We start from the raw sequence: 17,428 nt of genomic DNA on the forward strand, positions 1-17,428 counted from the left end.
TCTCTCTCTCTCTCTCTCTCTCTCTCTCTCTCTCTCTCTCTCTCTCTCTCTCTCTCTCTCTCTCTCTCGCTCTCTCTCTCGTGTGTGTGTGTGTGCAGATGTAGGTTGCTGGAAGGCACTACAGGAGCAAACAGAAATCATACAGCAGACTTGCAGCCTTGCAGAGGTATTTGTAAGTGATTATAGCATATGACAACAGCCACAACAGCACTTGTCTTCTGTACTGCCTTTGAGTTTTAAATTACCGAGGCAACTCTGCAGCAATATGTACAGTACCTTTGATGGACAATATCACACGAATTGATTTGAATTTGAATGGAATATTCAGTGCACTCAGAATCCATACGATTATTGGAGAGATGAGAGGGGATTTGTACATTAGGCTACATTAATATTATATTGTGTTTGGCTTGTCACTGTGCAGAAAGACTTATACTAGAAACCTTGTTATACGGGTCTTAATGTAGAACCTCACAGGGCCCCTTTCATATAAAGTGTATTCAGAAAGTATTCACACCCCTTTACTTTTTCCAGATTTTTTTGTGTTACAGCCTTAATTTAAAGTTGATTATATTGGGATTTTGTGCCACTGGCCTACACACAATACCCCATAATGTCAGAAATTCCTTCTCGAACATGTGAGCTTTCATGTGCCTTAATAACAAACTTACTTGTATGTCATCTGTAAATACGAATAAAATTGTTAAATTACAAGCCTAGTTGGTTTAGCCACAGAAAAAATCAGCAACCTTCCCGCTAACCATGATTGGCTGAGATAATGAGTGGGCTGGATATGCCGAGAGATGAGTTTGGATTGGTCTGCGGTGTTGCATCTTGTGTCTATAAAATGAGCTGCTCATAATGAGTAAATAATCATTTCTACTGCAGTTTTTTCAAAAGATATTATGTTAGCTATGGAGAACTGCAAATATGTTACTCAATTACTCAATTACATTGCTGCCCAGAATTTATCAGGCACTATCGAAAAAAGGCCAATGGGAAAAAAGTTGTGATGGACTACTTTCTGGACGACGATCGTGCCATGCAATGCTGACTCCCTCTCATTTCATAACACGTTTTGAAATCAGTGGAACCCAACGGGCCAAACAAGCTGTGCAAACTAAACGGAAACAACACAGGATTTATTATAAAAGGGGCTGCAGTCTGCCATGAAGCTTTCATCCATGTACACAGGTAAGAATCTAGCTAAAGATTCAGATACTGTACGTTTCTACTTTTGTCAGAAAGTTGTTTTCATTGCAAGTTAAAGCTTGCTGTTAGCTAGCCAGCTGGAGTTTGATGGCTGGCTTGCTAACTAACCATGAACCTAACGTTATTTGGTTAACTTTAGCTTGCTATGACAATCGGTTTGTATTGCTAGTAACGTTACTCTATGGATTGGGATTAGAGTTAATTTTTTTAGCTAGCTACCTAATGTTAATGTGACATGTCTAAACAAAAGATCCCAAGTCAAACCTTGCTGTTAGCTAGCTAACGTTAGCTGAGGTTAGGTGGCTGGCTTGCTAGCTAACATTAACTTATGTGTATGAAGTGTGTGTAACGTTAGTGATGTTTTCTCAGAATACCATTTCATATTGCTAGTTATAGCCTAATGGTAGCTAGCTAACATTGAACTTATTGGTTAACTTTAGCGAGCTATGACAATTGGTTTGTATTGTTAAAAGTTAAAGCTTGCTGTTAGTTAGCCAGCTGGCGTTAGATGGCTAACATTACCTGTATGAAATGTGTGTAGTGATGTTCTCAGAATCCCATTTCACATCTATTGTATAATAATGCTGAAATATTTGTATCTGGAATTTGTCTTTCAGCATTAATCAGTAGAACACGGCTGACTCTAATCCACCAGTCATACAGTCATCAAAAAGAGAGCTGGCCCAAGCAAGCAGAGGCAGCAGGCAAGTCATCAACTACATTGACCATTGCTTCACGAACTACGGAGTTGGGAAAACACGTGTGGAGCTGAGTTGTGATAACTGCAGTGGCCAAAACAAGAACTAGTTTTTGCTCTGGTATTGTGCCTGGTGGGCCATGCAAAAGCTCCACCACAATCTGGACCTTCACTTCCTGATCACAGGCCACACCAAGTTTGCCCCTGGCTCATGCTTCGGCCTCATCAAGCAGCGCTTCAGAAAGACCAGAGTGAATACTTTGTCTGAGATTGCTGGTGTTGTGAAGGACAGCACTGTGACAGGGGTCAAAATATTGATACATAAAATTAATATTGGTATGTGTGGTCGTAACATGATTTTGTGACATACCACAACAATATCATGTGACCGTGTCTAGTGTCCACCACTTAAATATATGGTGCATGCATCTTTTTATGTACTGTACATGTGCACCTAGTTTCAACTCAGATTTCAACTCAGGTTGCATGGCCTTAACTTATGTATGGAATGCTATGTGATAAGTGCATGTGTAACAGTATATGAAGTATGCTAATGTATGGTGTGAAGATATTTGGGCAGTGGTGTAAAGTACTTAAGTATAAATACTTTAAAGTACTACTTAAAAGTCGTTTTTTTGTGGTATCTGTACATTACTTTACTATTTATATTTTTGGCAACTTTTACTTCACTACATTCGTAAAGAAAATAATATAATTTTTACTCCATACATTTTCCTTGATACCTGAAAGTACACATTCGTTTTTGACAGGAAAACTGTCAAATTCAAACACTTATCAAGAGAACATCCCTGGTCATCCATACTGCCTCTGATCTGGCAGACTCACTAAACACAATTGCTTCGTTTGTAAATTATGTCTGAGTATTGGAGTGTGCCCCTGGCTATCATCAATACATAATAATACAATTGTGCCATCTGGTTTGCTTAATATAAGGCAGTTGAAATGGTTTATATTTTTACTTTTGATACTTAAGTACATTGTGCCCCTGGCTATCCGTCAATAAAAAATATATGTTTTATTAATACAATTGTGCCGTCTGTTTTAATATAAGGACTTTGAAATTATTTATACTTTTTTCAAGTAAAACAATTTATTCCTTTTCCACCACTGGATGTGGCTGGGGGTTATAGCATTTCTTTCACATGACATTGTAGGCTACTACCACTTTTAGTATTCATGTGAATCTTTAAAGAGATGGTTGGGGCTGACTTAAGAGGGTGTGAATAATGCTGAATGGGTATAGAAAAAGGAGAGCTCTCCAGTAGGTACCAAAACATTCAAAGGCCCTTTTCTCAAATGTGAGTCTGCAAGTATATCAACTTTCAAAGTAGAATTACTTTCCCATTATTCCTCAAACATGCTGTGTATGATATACCATTTTGTAGCTCTACTTTTATCCAATGTAAAAAAACAGAAAATCTGATGTTGCTACATAAGACCGAATCCAGGTGGGGGGTCACAAATGTGCTTAACAAGTCATAAGTTGCATGGACTCACTCTGTGTAAAATAATATTGTTTAAATGATGTTCCAATGACTACCTCATCTCTGTACCCCACACATACAATTATCTGTAAGGTCCCTCAGTCGAGTCGTGAATTTCAAACACAGAATCAACCACAAAGATCAGGGAGGTTTTCCAATGCCTCGCAAAGAAGTGCACCTATAGGTAGATGGGTAAAAAACACACTGAATATCCCTTTGAGCATGGTGAAGTTATTAATTACGCTTTGGATGGTGTATCAATACACCTAGTCACTACAAAGATACAGGTGTCCTTCCTAACTCAGTTGCCGGAGAGGTCAGGGATTTGCTAATTGAGTCTATACAGAATAAAACATATACCAAAACATGCATCCTGTTTGCAATAAGGCACTAAAGTAAAACTGCAAAGAAATGTGGCAAAATAAATTAAGTTTAAGCATTATAAAAAGCGTTATGTTTGGAGCAAATCCAACACAACACATCACTGTGTACGACTCTTCATATTTTCAAGTATGGTGGTGGCTGCATCATGTTATGGGTGTGCTTGTCATCGACAAGGACTAGGGAGGTTTTTTTATGATAACAATAAACAGAATAGAGCTAAGCACAGGCAAAATCCAAAAGGAAACCTGGTTCAGTCTGTTTTCTAACAGGCGCTGGGAGACAAATTTGCAATAACCTTAAACACAAGGCCAAATATACACTTCAGTTGCTTACCAAAACAACATTGAATGTTCCTGAGTGGCCTAGTTACAGTTTTGACTTGAATCGGCTTGAAAATCTATGGCGAGACTTGAAAATGGCTGCTTAGCAATGATCGACAACCAACTTGAGCTTGAAGGATTTAAAAAATAATATGTGCAAATATTGTACAATCCAGGTGTATTTGTGTTTGTCCAGCAACATTTGTGTTTGTCCAGCAAAATGAAGGCAGTTATACAATTTTAAAAACATTACAATACCTTCACAACAGATTTCACAACACATGAAGTGTGTGTGCAACGCTCTTAGAGACACAGAAAGAAAGACTTACAACTATAATCGCTGCCAAAGGTGATTCTAACATGTATTGACTCAGGGGGTTGACAGATGTCAGAATCTTTCTTCCACTTTGACATTACAGAGTATTTTGTGCAGATCGTTGACCAAAAACAACAATTAAATCCATTTTAATCCCACTTTGTAACACAACAAAATGTGGAAAATGTCAAGAGTTGTGAAAACTTTCTGAAGGCACTGTAGGTTACATTGGAACTGGGTGGTGATAAGAGAAGTCTTGTGTGTGTGTGTTTGGATATGTTTGTGTAACACCTTGTCTGTATAATGGGATGTAAATAGGCCAATATACAGATTCCGTCTGTGGCAGGACTAATGCATATTTCAGATATTCAGAGCTGTCATCAATCAGCCTGTGACAGCTACAGATGCTTCCCTTCTGGAGGAAACTCCATCACAACACACGCACGCACGCACGCACACACACACACACACACACACACACACACACACACACACACACACACGCGCGCGCGCGCGCGCACGCACATACTCATGTATGCACATGAACACACACACTCAGTTGTTGTGATGTTCTATCCTCCTGACATCAGAAATAGTTGATCACATGCTTGCATGCATGTTTGAACTTGCCTTCTTTTTTTCCTAAACTGAGTCAAAGTCACTGAGAAAACTCCCCAAACTGCATTGATGTTCATCATCAACCCAAGTTCTGGTGGAGGCAGAAAGACATTTCCATGCAGCTGCTGTTTGCTGTGCTCTGCACCCTGTCGACTGCTGTTTAAAAATAGCAGCCTGAAGTGGTGCAGAAGAGTAGCCACTCGACTGTGGACTCCACTACCGAGTATGCACTACAGAGTGTGTGAGTGTGTGTGGGTGGCAAACTGCACCCCTAGGCCATAGGCTTCGAACAACAGTACTTGATTGAAAATATTCTCTTTTGGTAAAACACAGCAGAGCCTGTAAAGAGATGACTCATGGCATTGTGTCCTTAGAACTGATGCCTCTATAGTTATGATAGCTCTAGTTAATACTCGGTAGACTCACAGTAACTGCATACGATCGCTTTGAACTTTAAACTCGCTATGGATGCCTTATTATAGTCAGTCAGAAATCATATTGTCTTCGTTGTCTGACGTTGTTAGGTAATATGATCAAATGCACTACCGTTCAAAAGTTTGGGGCCACTTGAAATGTTCTTGTAAGAAAAGCAATTTTTTTGGTCCATTAAAATACCATCAAATTGATTTGAAATAATGTACAGTGTAGACATTTTTAATGTTGTAAATGACTACTGTAGCTGGAAACGGCAGATTTGTTATGGAATATCTACATAGGCGTACAGATGCCCATTATCAGCAACCATCACTCCTGTGTTCCAATGGCACGTTGTGTTAGCTAATCCAAGTTCATCATTTTAAAAGGCTAATTGATCATTAGAAAACCCTTTTGCAATTATGTTAGCACAGCTGAAAAGTGTTGTCCTGATTGAAGAAGCAATACAACTGGCCTTCAGACTATCTGGAGCATCAGCATTTGTGGGTTTGATTACAGGCTCAAAATGGCCAGAAACAAATAAACTTTCTTCTGAAATTCATCAGTCTATTCTTGTTCTGAGAAATGAAGGCTATTCCAAGCGAGAAATTGCCAAGAAACTGAAGATCTCGTACAACTCTGTGTACTACTCTCTTCACAGAACAGCTGGCTCTAATCAGAATAGAAAGAGGAGTGGGAGGCCCCGGTGCACAACTGAGCAAAATGACTACTATTTCAGGCAGAGTTCCTCTTTCCAGTGTCTGTGTTCTTAATATTTCATTTTTATTGGCCAGTTTTAGATATGGCTTTTTCTTTGCAACTCTGCCTAGAAGGCCAGCATCCCTTAGTCGCCTCTTCACTGTTGACGTTGAGACTGATGTTTTGCGGGTGCTATTTAATGAGTCTAGTCAACAGGCGGTGAATTGTGGGATTTGATATGAAACATGCAATTGAACCCATACGTGTATGAATGTGTCTTAGTCAGGCGTTGGAACCAAAGTTATTTTCCAATCATTGAGTTATTTTTTTCCATTACGTTCCACTGTTCCGACCTGCAAAATAAAGTTCTGAACCAGTTCGAACCTGTTTATATCGTTCCTTTCTATTCCTTTTTAACACTAGAACCGCTAAAGCAGTCATTTTGACTGATCATCATTTTTTATTTGTATTGCTCTGACATTTTTTTAATCATGCCCACCTTGGGTCCTTGACTATTCCTAAATAAGTCTATATAACACACTGCCATTGTTAGAATCTTAATATCACAAACAGAAATGGAGTTATAACCAGTTTTAGGAGGGCATATAATTTGTTTGAATGGTTTTCCCTCGTTGCCCATCCTTCTCCCAACAGAAGGGCCTGCTCTGCTCCTTCTTCTGACATTTCTAAGTGCAGTGCCCAGTTGATAATCCCCCTGACAATTGACTCGAAACTGAAGTATACCAACTAAAGTATACCAACTAAAGTATACCAACTAAAGTATACCAACACAAATTTCACACGTATAACAACATTATTTCGTGGTGCCCCGACTTTCTAGTTATTTACATTTACCTGATTAGCTTAATCAGGTAGTATTAATTGCAGAGAAATTATTTTATAGAATAGCATGTCATATCACTTAATCCGGCATAGCCAAAGACACGACATAGCCTACATGGGGCAGGTAGCCTACACGCACACACACTGGCAAAGATTTTCAGCTGGCAGGCAGACACTGAAATACGTTTCTGAGTGACAGAGTGAGGGCTTTGTTGCGTTTTTTGTGGGACTGAAAAAAATGCCCAGAACGTAAAGGAACGTTACTAACTGGTTCCCATGCTTATAAAATAATGGTTCTCTTCCGGAACAGTATAGATCACTGTAGTTCCTGGTTCTGATTCTATTCCTCAATAAATTGTGTTATTTTCCGGTTTTCTGTTCTGCTCCCTGAACAGGTTCCAACCCCTGGTTTGAGTTGGTAATGAGATTTGTGAGATGTGTCATGCTGGTTATGTAGATGTGTTAATGTTAAAGGTCATGACCAGATCATACCCCACCCTCTGACCTCCCTGACAGCTGACCTCTCACCATTGATCAGTTGAGCATCATCACTCCAGGCAGTGACATGTTTGTGTGTGTATGTGTTCACAAGTATAGTGCCTACAGTGCATGTGTACGCTTGTACTGGTGTGTGTTTCTGTGGGATTGCAAGATTGCGTGCCTACAGTCTGTGTATACAGTGCATTCGTAAAGTATTCAGACCCCTTGACTTTTTCTACAATTTGTTATGTTACAGCCTTATTCTAGAATGGATAAGATATATGTTTTCCCCTCATCAATCTACACAAAATATCACATAATGACACATTTTTGCAAATGTGTTAAAAATACAAAGCAGAAATACCTTGTTTACACAACTATTCAGAGCCCTTCCTATGACACTAGAAATGCCATTGATCATCCTTGAGATGTTTCTAAAACTTGATTGGAGTCCACCTGTGGTATATTCAATTGATTGAACATGATTTGGGAAGGCACACACCTGTCTATATAAGGTCCCACAGTTCACAGTGCATGTCAGAGCAAAAACCAAGCCATGAGGTCGAAGGAAACGTCCATATAGCTCCGAGACAGGATTGTGTCGAGGCACAGATCTGGGGAAGGGTATCAACACATTGCAGAAGGTCCCGAAGAACACAGTGGCCTCCATCATTCTTAAATGGAAGAAGTTTGGAACCACCAAGACTCTTCCTAGAGCTGGCCGCCGGGCCAAACTTAAGCAATCGGGGGAAAAGGGCATTGTTCAGGGAGGTGACCAAGAACCCGCCAATCAGGCCTATATGATAGAGTGGAACCCACCAAGACAACTCAGGAGTGGCTTCAGGACAAGTCTCCGAATGTCCTTGAGTGGCCCAGCCAGAGCCCAGACTTGAACTCGCTCGAACATCTCTGGAGGGACCTGAAAATAGCTGTGCAGCGGCACTCCCCATCAAACCTGACAGAGCTTGAGAGGATCTGCAGAGAAGAATGGGAGAAACTCCCCAAATACAGGTGTGCCAAGCTTGTAGCGTCATATACAAGAAGACTTGAGACTGTAATCACTTCCAAATGTGCTTCAACAACGTACTGAGTAAAGGGTCTGAAAAGTTACGTAATTGTAATATTTCGTTTTTTTATTTGTAATATCTAAAAACCTGTTTTTGCTTTGTCATTACGGGGTATTGTGTGTAGATTGATGAGGAAAAAAAGCTATTTCATCCATTTTAGAACAAGGCTGTAACGTAACAAAATGTGGAAAAAGTCAAGGGGTCTGAATACTTTCCGAAATCCACTGTATGCGCGTGCGTAAACATTTGCACGGGTGTGCATGTGGATGTGTGTCTGCATGTACACAATACGCTTACAGCACCCCAGCAGCCAAACCCCCTGTCCCACAGGAACTATTGAACATGTCAGCAGTAGCCTAATTGACACAGTGGATGTTTAGCATGGATGGGCCTCCTCATTTTCCACCTGCTTACATACAGTATATCCCACTCCACATGTAAGTGGATTTAGTATTGTCTGAAGTTAAAGCAGTGAGATATATCTAGAAGATTAATCAGTTATTGAATTCAAGCCAGGTTCTATCCCCAGCTCTCGGACTAGAGATCCTTAGGGTTTTGGCTGGTTGGACATCTAGCCTTGAGAGTTTTGATGACATCGTCCTCGAGGGGCTTTGGGTTGTATTGATCTTAACAGGCGAAGGAGGGATAGGGGAGTCAGAGGGAGGAGAAATCAATGGGGATGTGCTGCTAATTCAGTCGCGTTGGTCAGATGTGTGTGTGTGTGTGTGTGTGTGTGTGTGTGTGTGTGTGTGTGTGTGTGTGTGTGTGTGTGTGTGTGTGTGTGTGTGTGTGTGTGTGTGTGTGTGTGTGTGTGTGTGTGTGTGTGTGTGTGTGTTTGCGTGTGTATATGTTTCTGTTGTGTGTGCGTGTTGTGTGTGCGTGTTGTGTGTGCGTGTTGTGTGTGTGTGTGTAAGTGTGTGTGTGTGTGTGTGTGTGTATATGTTTCTGTTGTGTGTGCGTGTTGTGTGTGTGTGTAAGTGTGTGTGTGTGTGTGTTGTGTGTTCTAGTCTTAGTCTAGTCTTTGCTTAGAATCAGGGGAGTTGACTTAGTGGCTCATACTCTCACTGCTATACAGCTCATTGTAAATTGTAAACTGAGTCCTTCTCTGTACTGTGCACAGTATGTTTCCTCATCCCCCTCTCATCTTCCCCTCTCTCATCTTCTTATCCTGCCAACAACAGAAGTTAATTTCTCCTTACCTCAACAATGTTACAACAGAAGTGGATTACGAGACTGTTGATCACTTCTGTCTTTTACTGTCTATCTATACACTTTACGCATTCTACTTTAATTTGGATCCAGTATATACTGTTATATATATTTTTATGGGATTTAGCTTGTTACAATACAATATGTGCCTGGCTGATTCAGTCTCTCTCTCTCTCTCTCTCTCTCTCTCTCTCTCTCTCTCTCTCTCTCTCTCTCTCTCACTCGCTCTCTCTCTCTCTCTCTCTCTCTCTCTCTCTCTCTCTCTCTCTCTCTCTCTCTCTCTCTCTCTCTCTCTCTCTCTCTCTCTCTCTCTCTCTCTCTCTCTCTCTCTCTCTCTCTCACTCGCTCTCTCACTCGCTCTCTCTCTCTCTTTAACGCCCACAGCTTCACTGAGCGCACGTCATCTCTCTTCCATTCTCCAATCTCTTTCACCGTATTCCCTATATTTTCCTGTTCTTTCACTGACTCACACTCCTAATGTGTTTGCCTTTTGGTGCCGTCACACGCGCGCACATGCACGCACACACGCGCGCACGCACACACGCACACAGTCTTGTATCGCTAACCTTGTGAAGACACACAATTCAGTCCAATTCAAAATCCTATTTTCCCTAACCCCAACCCTAAACCTAACACTAAAACTAACCTAAGCTCCTAACCCTAACCCTTAACATAATTTTAACCCTAACACTAATTCTAACCTTAACCCTAAACCCCCTAGAAATAGTGTTTGACCTCGTAGGGACCAACAAAATATCCCCAGTTGGTCAAATTTTTGGTTGTTTCCTATTCTTGTGGGGACTTCTGGTCCACACACGCACGCGCACGCACACGCACACGCACAAACACAATCTATTCGAGGCAATTACATCAATATCAAATATTCATTACCTGTTGTAAAGTGGTTGCTGGGGTCTCTAACCCATGTTGGCCAGGCAATCGAGCAGCAGTCCCCGAGCTCCGCTGACAGCAAGATCAATGGCACATTGTGAATGTCGTCCAGGATGCCATTCCAGCTCTAACTGCCTAACATAAAAGAGCCCTGCGGCTGCCATCTTGGCTCAAAGCCACTGGTGCTTAAAGGCCCCGGTTTCCCAGTTTCCTCGCCCCTTTGGGGAAACCCATGGGGAAATCACCAGTCAAATGTAGGATATGTACATCTCCTCTGAAATATGTAGGCCAGGTAATAAAAATGGTGCATATGCAGTATCCGGTGATGTTTTAGACACAGACCTTTTAGTAGAAAGTGACACCCTATCGCCAGCGTCAGCTCTTTGAAAAATATGGATGTCGCCATTGTGTGTGTGTGTGTGTGTCATAAAATACAGCCATCGCTTTCTCGGCATTGATTCTTTCGCGTTGCTGTTTATATAGAAGTTGACATTTACTTTGCGATGCACAATGGCGAGATGGGAGACGTGGGCCTCGGGTGGCTTGATACAGTGGTTTTTACGAGGAGCTTTGAAGGATGTTTTTCTATTATATAGAGTTGTTGTGGCCTGACCGATGCTCTCTCTTTTCATCTGTATGCGTGTGTGTATTCTTTATCCGAGGGAGATGACCAGGAAAGGGGAAAGGGGGATACCTAGTCAGTTGTATAACTGAATGCCTTCAACTGAAATGTGTCTTCCGCGTTTAACCCCAACCCCTCTGAATCAGAGTGGTGATGGGAGGCTGCCGTGATCAACATTTACGTCTTCGGCGCCCGGGGAACAGTGGGTTAACTGCCTTGCTCAGGGGCAGAAGGACCGATTTTGACATTGTCAGCTCGTGGATTCGATCCAGCAACCTTTCGGTTACCGGCCCAACGCTCTGAGGCTTTCTTCTACTCAATGACAATCCCTACTCAATGACATTAACTCTGGTTCCCTTCAGTGGGACTTTGTTCGATACACAAGGCAAAGGTAACTCTGTTCCCGGAGTCATTGAGTGCTTCAGCCCGGCACAAAAAACACCTGATACAACTGGTTGGAACAAGGCAGCCCTACTCATTCAGCTATTGTGTGTTTGACCCTCTTTGCTTTGTGTGTGTGTGTGTGTGTGTGTGTTTGCGCACGTGTGCATGTGTGTGTGTGTGTGTTTCAGATGTGGGATTTAACTAACACACTCTTCCTGTGTCGCATTTATTATGTGTTTGACGGTGTTTGCTGTGTATATGTGTGTGTGTGTGTGTGTGTGTTTGACACACTATTTGCCTATGTGTGTGTTTCAGGCCTGGTGAAGCTGGGAATCCACTGTGTCACGTGTCAGAAAGTGGCCATCAAGATCGTCAACAGGGAGAAACTCAGCGAGTCTGTCCTCATGAAGGTAAGACCAGGGGCGTGGCACTACCTGTTACAATGGAGAGCCATAACGGCCTCTGTTGTTGTTATTGTTAGAAAAAGAGGGTGATATGACTTCCTGTTACTGTAGTAGAGAGAGTAGAGTGTTGACCTGCGGTGTCTGACAGGAGGTTTTCCAGGGATAGTGCTGTTATGTTCAACAGAGTAATAGAGATGCCCTCCGAACCTTTCATAGCTCTTTGTCTTTGTGTGTCGGTGTATGTGTATGGGTATGTGTGTTTGTGTGTGCATCTTTATGTCAGTGTGTGAGTATTGGGGCCTATGAACGGCAAAATATGTTGAGCAACTCTTCTGCATTTCCTCATTAGACCAGTCCTCATCAATAGCCAGACTCGACTTTGCTTCTCTGCAATAACAAGCCCTTATGGTGGAGTATACCATGGGAGTCAGGAGAATGGAGCAGGCCTTAATCCGATCTAGTATAATTACCCTTCGTGGGATGCAGCATATTCTCCATCTCAGGAAATCACGCCGAAGCATCTCATTGGGATGTAATTGGATCGTGGGCAGATTCAATTTGAATGGGGTGCAGCGCAAACGTACAGCATGCTGTATGTGCTCACACCATGCACACACACGCACACACCACAAACACGCACAGGATGAGATCATCATGACACACTTAGCACGCACGCTGGCCCACACACACACACAGACACACACACTTCAGCAGTGCCAACACCTCAATAGAGTGAGATAGATGGTGTACCAGTGCAGGAGGTTAGTGTGGTGCTTGGCACTGTCACACTGCTTTGTCCACGGCATAGAGAAAGGGTTACAGGCAGCCATGGGTGACAAATGTTCTTAATAAAAAACACCCTGGCTGGTGTGTGTGTGTGTGTGTGTGTGTGTGTGTGTGTGTGTGTGTGTGTGTGTGTGTGTGTGTGTGTGTGTGTGTGTGTGTGTGTGTGTGTGTGTGTGTGTGTTGTGTGTGTGTGTCTGTGGACTAAATATCATGACTCCAGTGGGCCCACTAGGATGTAGTGGGGGAGATGTTCTGTTGACAAAGCACATGCTTTACTTTCCCTCATTCCCATTGTCACCCCTCGGTAAGGGCAGTTAAACGTGTGTGTGTTTTGTCAGTCTGCACATGCGTGTGTGCACCGTGCACTCACCAAGGCAGTGGAAAGTAGAGTTTGGTAAGATGTGTGTGTATACAGTAATACTGTAAATAAAAAAATATGTAATAATTTGTGAAAGTGCAAACACACTCTTGCCCTCTCATATGGTGTGTGTGTGTGTGTGTGTGTACGGTGTGTGTACAGAGTGTACAGTGTGTGTGTGTGTGTGTGCAGTCAGCTAAACGGGCCATTTCAGAGCTGCTGCCTCTCCTTTCCGCTGATGTTGTTCTTTCAGCCTAATGAGAGAACAAGTGGGATGGAGAGAATGGGAGAGAGAAGAGAGAGGACCATTACTCCACCCATCAGGCCTACTCAACACTTTAACCCTCTCACTCTTCATTTCCACGGCCTTGGTTTAGTTGGTTAATGGGTCGTTAACTCTGATTAGGGTGTGTTTGTGTGTGTGTGTGTCTGAAGTTAGTTTGAGTTGAATGACACATTTTCCCCTCGTTCTATCAGGCTTTATGTTTCAAATGTGTTCAAATCTTTCTTTCCTCTCTTTCTCTCTCTCTCTCTTTCTCTATATTTCTCTCTCTCTACTCTCCCAGTCTCAACATCTGAGGGGCTTGTTGTCATAGGAACAGGGAGTGATTGGCTTTGAAAAGGGGAGGGGAGAAAATGACGTCTTTCCAGCATGAGTTATTGGCCGTCTGTCTTTCCCCCTACACAAGGCAGATCCACCAGACAACACACCACACACGCACTCGGAGGCAACAACATGTTGAAAACATATTCCCTTCCTCTGTTGTCTCGCCTCAAAAGTCATTCATACTTTTTTTGCATTTTCAAAAGGTTTGATTTTCAACGCAAGTGTACTCCTGAATCCTGATGTGTTTCTTTGTTTAAAAGGCCGTTGCCGCAGGTACACTACATCTGTTTTTTCATCTTTTCAGTTTGTGTGTGTGTGTGTGTGTGTGTGTGTGTGTGTGTGTGTGTGTGTGTGTGTGTGTGTGTGTGTGTGTGTGTGTGTGTGTGTGTGCACGCGTACACGTGCGCATGTCTTTCTACCCCTCATTCCGTACTCCCTCGGCCTCTAGCTTATTTCCCTTCTCTCCCTTCATCGAAAATGAACGACAAAACGTTAACACTGTTCTCCATCCCTCCTTCCTCTTTGTTTGTCTCACTCATCTCTCTCCATCTCTCTCTGGCTTCTGTAGCAGTATTAGCATGGCATTTGCATGTGCTTCTGCATTTGCGTGTGCGTGTGTGCGTGTGTGTGTGTGTGGTCCTAGACTGATGGTGCGTTTGTAACAGCTGAAGACAGTCTGAGCACACACAGACCGGCGACTTGACATTTAGAGACCGGAGGAGACGAGAAGGTGCAGAGCCAGAGTACACCACCTAACATCATCACCAGCACCCTTCTGAGATAATGATGTCATCCCTGGCATTTAGACTAAGAATATCGAGTGAGAGTCATTGCAAATTATACAACATAACTGGAGTCGCATGTTCTATATATTTACAATCATCTAATCTCACTCCATATTACAACTTCCTACTCTGCTCTATGGATATAGCTATACCATAATGCAGCCAGGTCACACCAGATCCACTGCAGTATTAGACGTTTTTCCAGGTCCCCAGGACGTCGGGAGATGCCTTGTGCATGCATGCAATGTCAATATCATCCACTAGGCGCAACGCGAGTGCTTGTTACCATCGAGTAGACTCGCGTTAGGGTGTTGTAGATGGGGATAGAGGAAGGGCTTAAAACGTGAGCTACAACTCTGAGGATTGGGGGTTCAATCCCAGTTCTGGGTACTTGATTTTCGTAATTTTTTTTCTTCAGTTTGAACCCTTTCCCAAACCTTAACCCTTACCTCAACCACTCCGAATTAATGCCTAAACTTAACTGTCAAGTTTTTTATGTTTGAACCCTATCCCAAACCTTATTTAAATTGTTTTTATTTAACCTTTATTTAACTAGGCAAGTAAGTAAATTCTTATTTACAATGACGGCCTACACCGGCCAAACCCGGACAACGCTGGGCCAATTGTGCGCCGTCTATGGGACTCCCAATCACGGCCGGATGTGATACAGCCTTAACCCTTACCTACTTTAACTTCACCCATAGATGTTTATCCACACCCGCCTGGACAAATTTTGAATACTGAAGTGAGACCGTGAGCTCTTGTTGTGTAATGAGTCTTCACTTCTCCTAAAGTGACACAAGCTGTGGGGTTAGAACATACACAGAGGTGTGGATGTCCATTGATGTCCATTGATGTACAACACACGTGTGTGGGCACAGGCACACTGTACAGTGTCAATTGCATTTTATGTCTGTGAGTGTGGGTGTGCGTGTTTGTGTGTGTGTGTGTGTGTGTGTGTGTGTGCGCCTATGTGTCATTCCTGGGCCCAGCAAGGGGTAGAGCATCCAGACTTTAGTCCTAAGGGAACATTTAGCATTTGTAAGCCAGGGAGATGGTGGAGATGGGAGGGGGGGAGAGGGAGAGGGAGACAGTCAAGGTGGTAGGGATGGATGGGGTGTGGCGAATGGAGGGATGGTGGCAGGAATGAGGAGAGGGGGGCTAGCGGCTGTTAGAGGACCACCTGGTGAGACCAGATAAGTGTAGAAAATATGTCATGATGGCAGGAAATTGGTTGTGTGAGACGGAGAGGGGGGATGTATGTGTAAAATATAACCTCAGAAAAAAAATAAACGTCCCTTTTTCAGGACCCTGTCTTTCAAAGATAATTCGTAAAAATCCAAATAACTTCACAGATCTTCATTGTAAAGGGTTTAAACACTGTTTCCCATGCTTGTTCTATGAACCATGAACAATTAATGTACATGCACCTGTGGAACGGTCGTTAAGACAGTAACAGCTTACAGACGGTAGGCAATTAAGGTCACAGTTATGAGAAATTAAAACACTGAAGAGGCCTTTCTACTAATTCTGAAAAACACCAAAAGAAAGATGCCCAGGGTCCCTGCTTATCTGCGTGAACGTGCCTTAGGCATGCTGCAAGGAGGGTTGAGGACTGAGGATGTGGCCAAGGCAATAAATTGCAATGTCCGTACTGTGAGACGCCTAAGACAGCGCTACAGGGAGACAGGACAGACAGCTGATCGTCCTCGCAGTGGCAGACCACGTGTAACAACACCTGCACAGGATCGGTACATTCGAACATCACACCTGCGGGACAGGTACAGGATGGCAACAACAACTACCCGAGTTACACCAGGAACGCACAATTCCTCCATCAGTGCTCAGACTGTCCGCAATAGGCTGAGAGAGGCTGGACTGAGGGCTTGTAGGCCTGTTGTAAGGCAGGTCCTCACCAGACATCACCGGCAACAACGTCGCCTATGGGCACAAATCCACCGTCACTGGACCAGACAGGACTGGCAAAAAGTGCTCTTCACTGACAAGTCGCGGTTTTGTCTCACCATGGGTGATGGTCGGATTTGCGTTTATCGTCGAAGGAATGATCGTTACACCGAGGCCTGTACTCTGGAGCGGGATCGATTTGGAGGTGGAGGGTCCATCAAGGTCTAGGGCGGTGTGTCATTGCATCATCGGACTGAGCTTGTTGTCATTGCAGGCAATCTCAATGCTGTGCGTTACAGGGAAGACATCCTCCTCCCTCATGTGGTACCCTTCCTGCAGGCTCATCCTGACATGACCCTCCAGCATGACAATGCCACCAGCCATACTGCTCGTTCTGTGCGTGATTTCCTGCAAGACAGGAATGTCAGTGTTCTGCCATGGCCAGCGAAGAGCCCGGATCTCAATCCCATTGAGCACGTCTGGGACCTGTTGGATCGGAGGGTGAGGGCTAGGGCCATTCCCCCCAGAAATGTCCGGGAACTTGCAGGTGCCTTGGTGGAAGTGTGAGGTAACATCTCACAGCAAGAACTGGCAAATCTGGAGGCAGTCCATGAGGAGGAGATGCACTGCAGTACTTAATGCAGCTGGTGGCCACACCAGATACTGACTGTTACTTTTGATTTTGACCCCCCCTTTGTTCAGGGACACATTATTAAATTTCTGTTAGTCACATGTCTGTGGAACTTGTTCAGTTTATGTATCAGTTGTGGAATCCAGTTATGTTCATACAAATATTTACACATGTTAAGTTTGCTGAAAACAAACGCTGTTGACAGTGAGAGGACGTTTGTTTTTTTGCTGGGTTTAATAGGAGAAGCCACTGTAGAGGTTTTCTTGATCTTGGTCTTGCTTGACTAGAATA

The 17,428-nt window shown here is 43.2% G+C and overlaps 1 protein-coding gene across 1 annotated transcript in view; it reads left to right on the forward strand.

Moving 5' to 3' along the window:
- The window catches only part of LOC120045214 (serine/threonine-protein kinase BRSK2), a 163,706-nt gene that overhangs the window by 61,633 nt on the left and 84,645 nt on the right, over positions 1 to 17,428 (forward strand). The window contains exon 2 of the mRNA XM_038990177.1: positions 11,977 to 12,071. Coding sequence (XP_038846105.1) covers positions 11,977 to 12,071 — 95 coding nt within the window. The remainder of the gene's footprint in view (positions 1 to 11,976; positions 12,072 to 17,428) is intronic.

Source organism: Salvelinus namaycush, chromosome 1 (genome assembly GCF_016432855.1).
Source record: "Salvelinus namaycush isolate Seneca chromosome 1, SaNama_1.0, whole genome shotgun sequence".
Taxonomy (NCBI): Eukaryota; Metazoa; Chordata; class Actinopteri; order Salmoniformes; family Salmonidae; genus Salvelinus; species Salvelinus namaycush.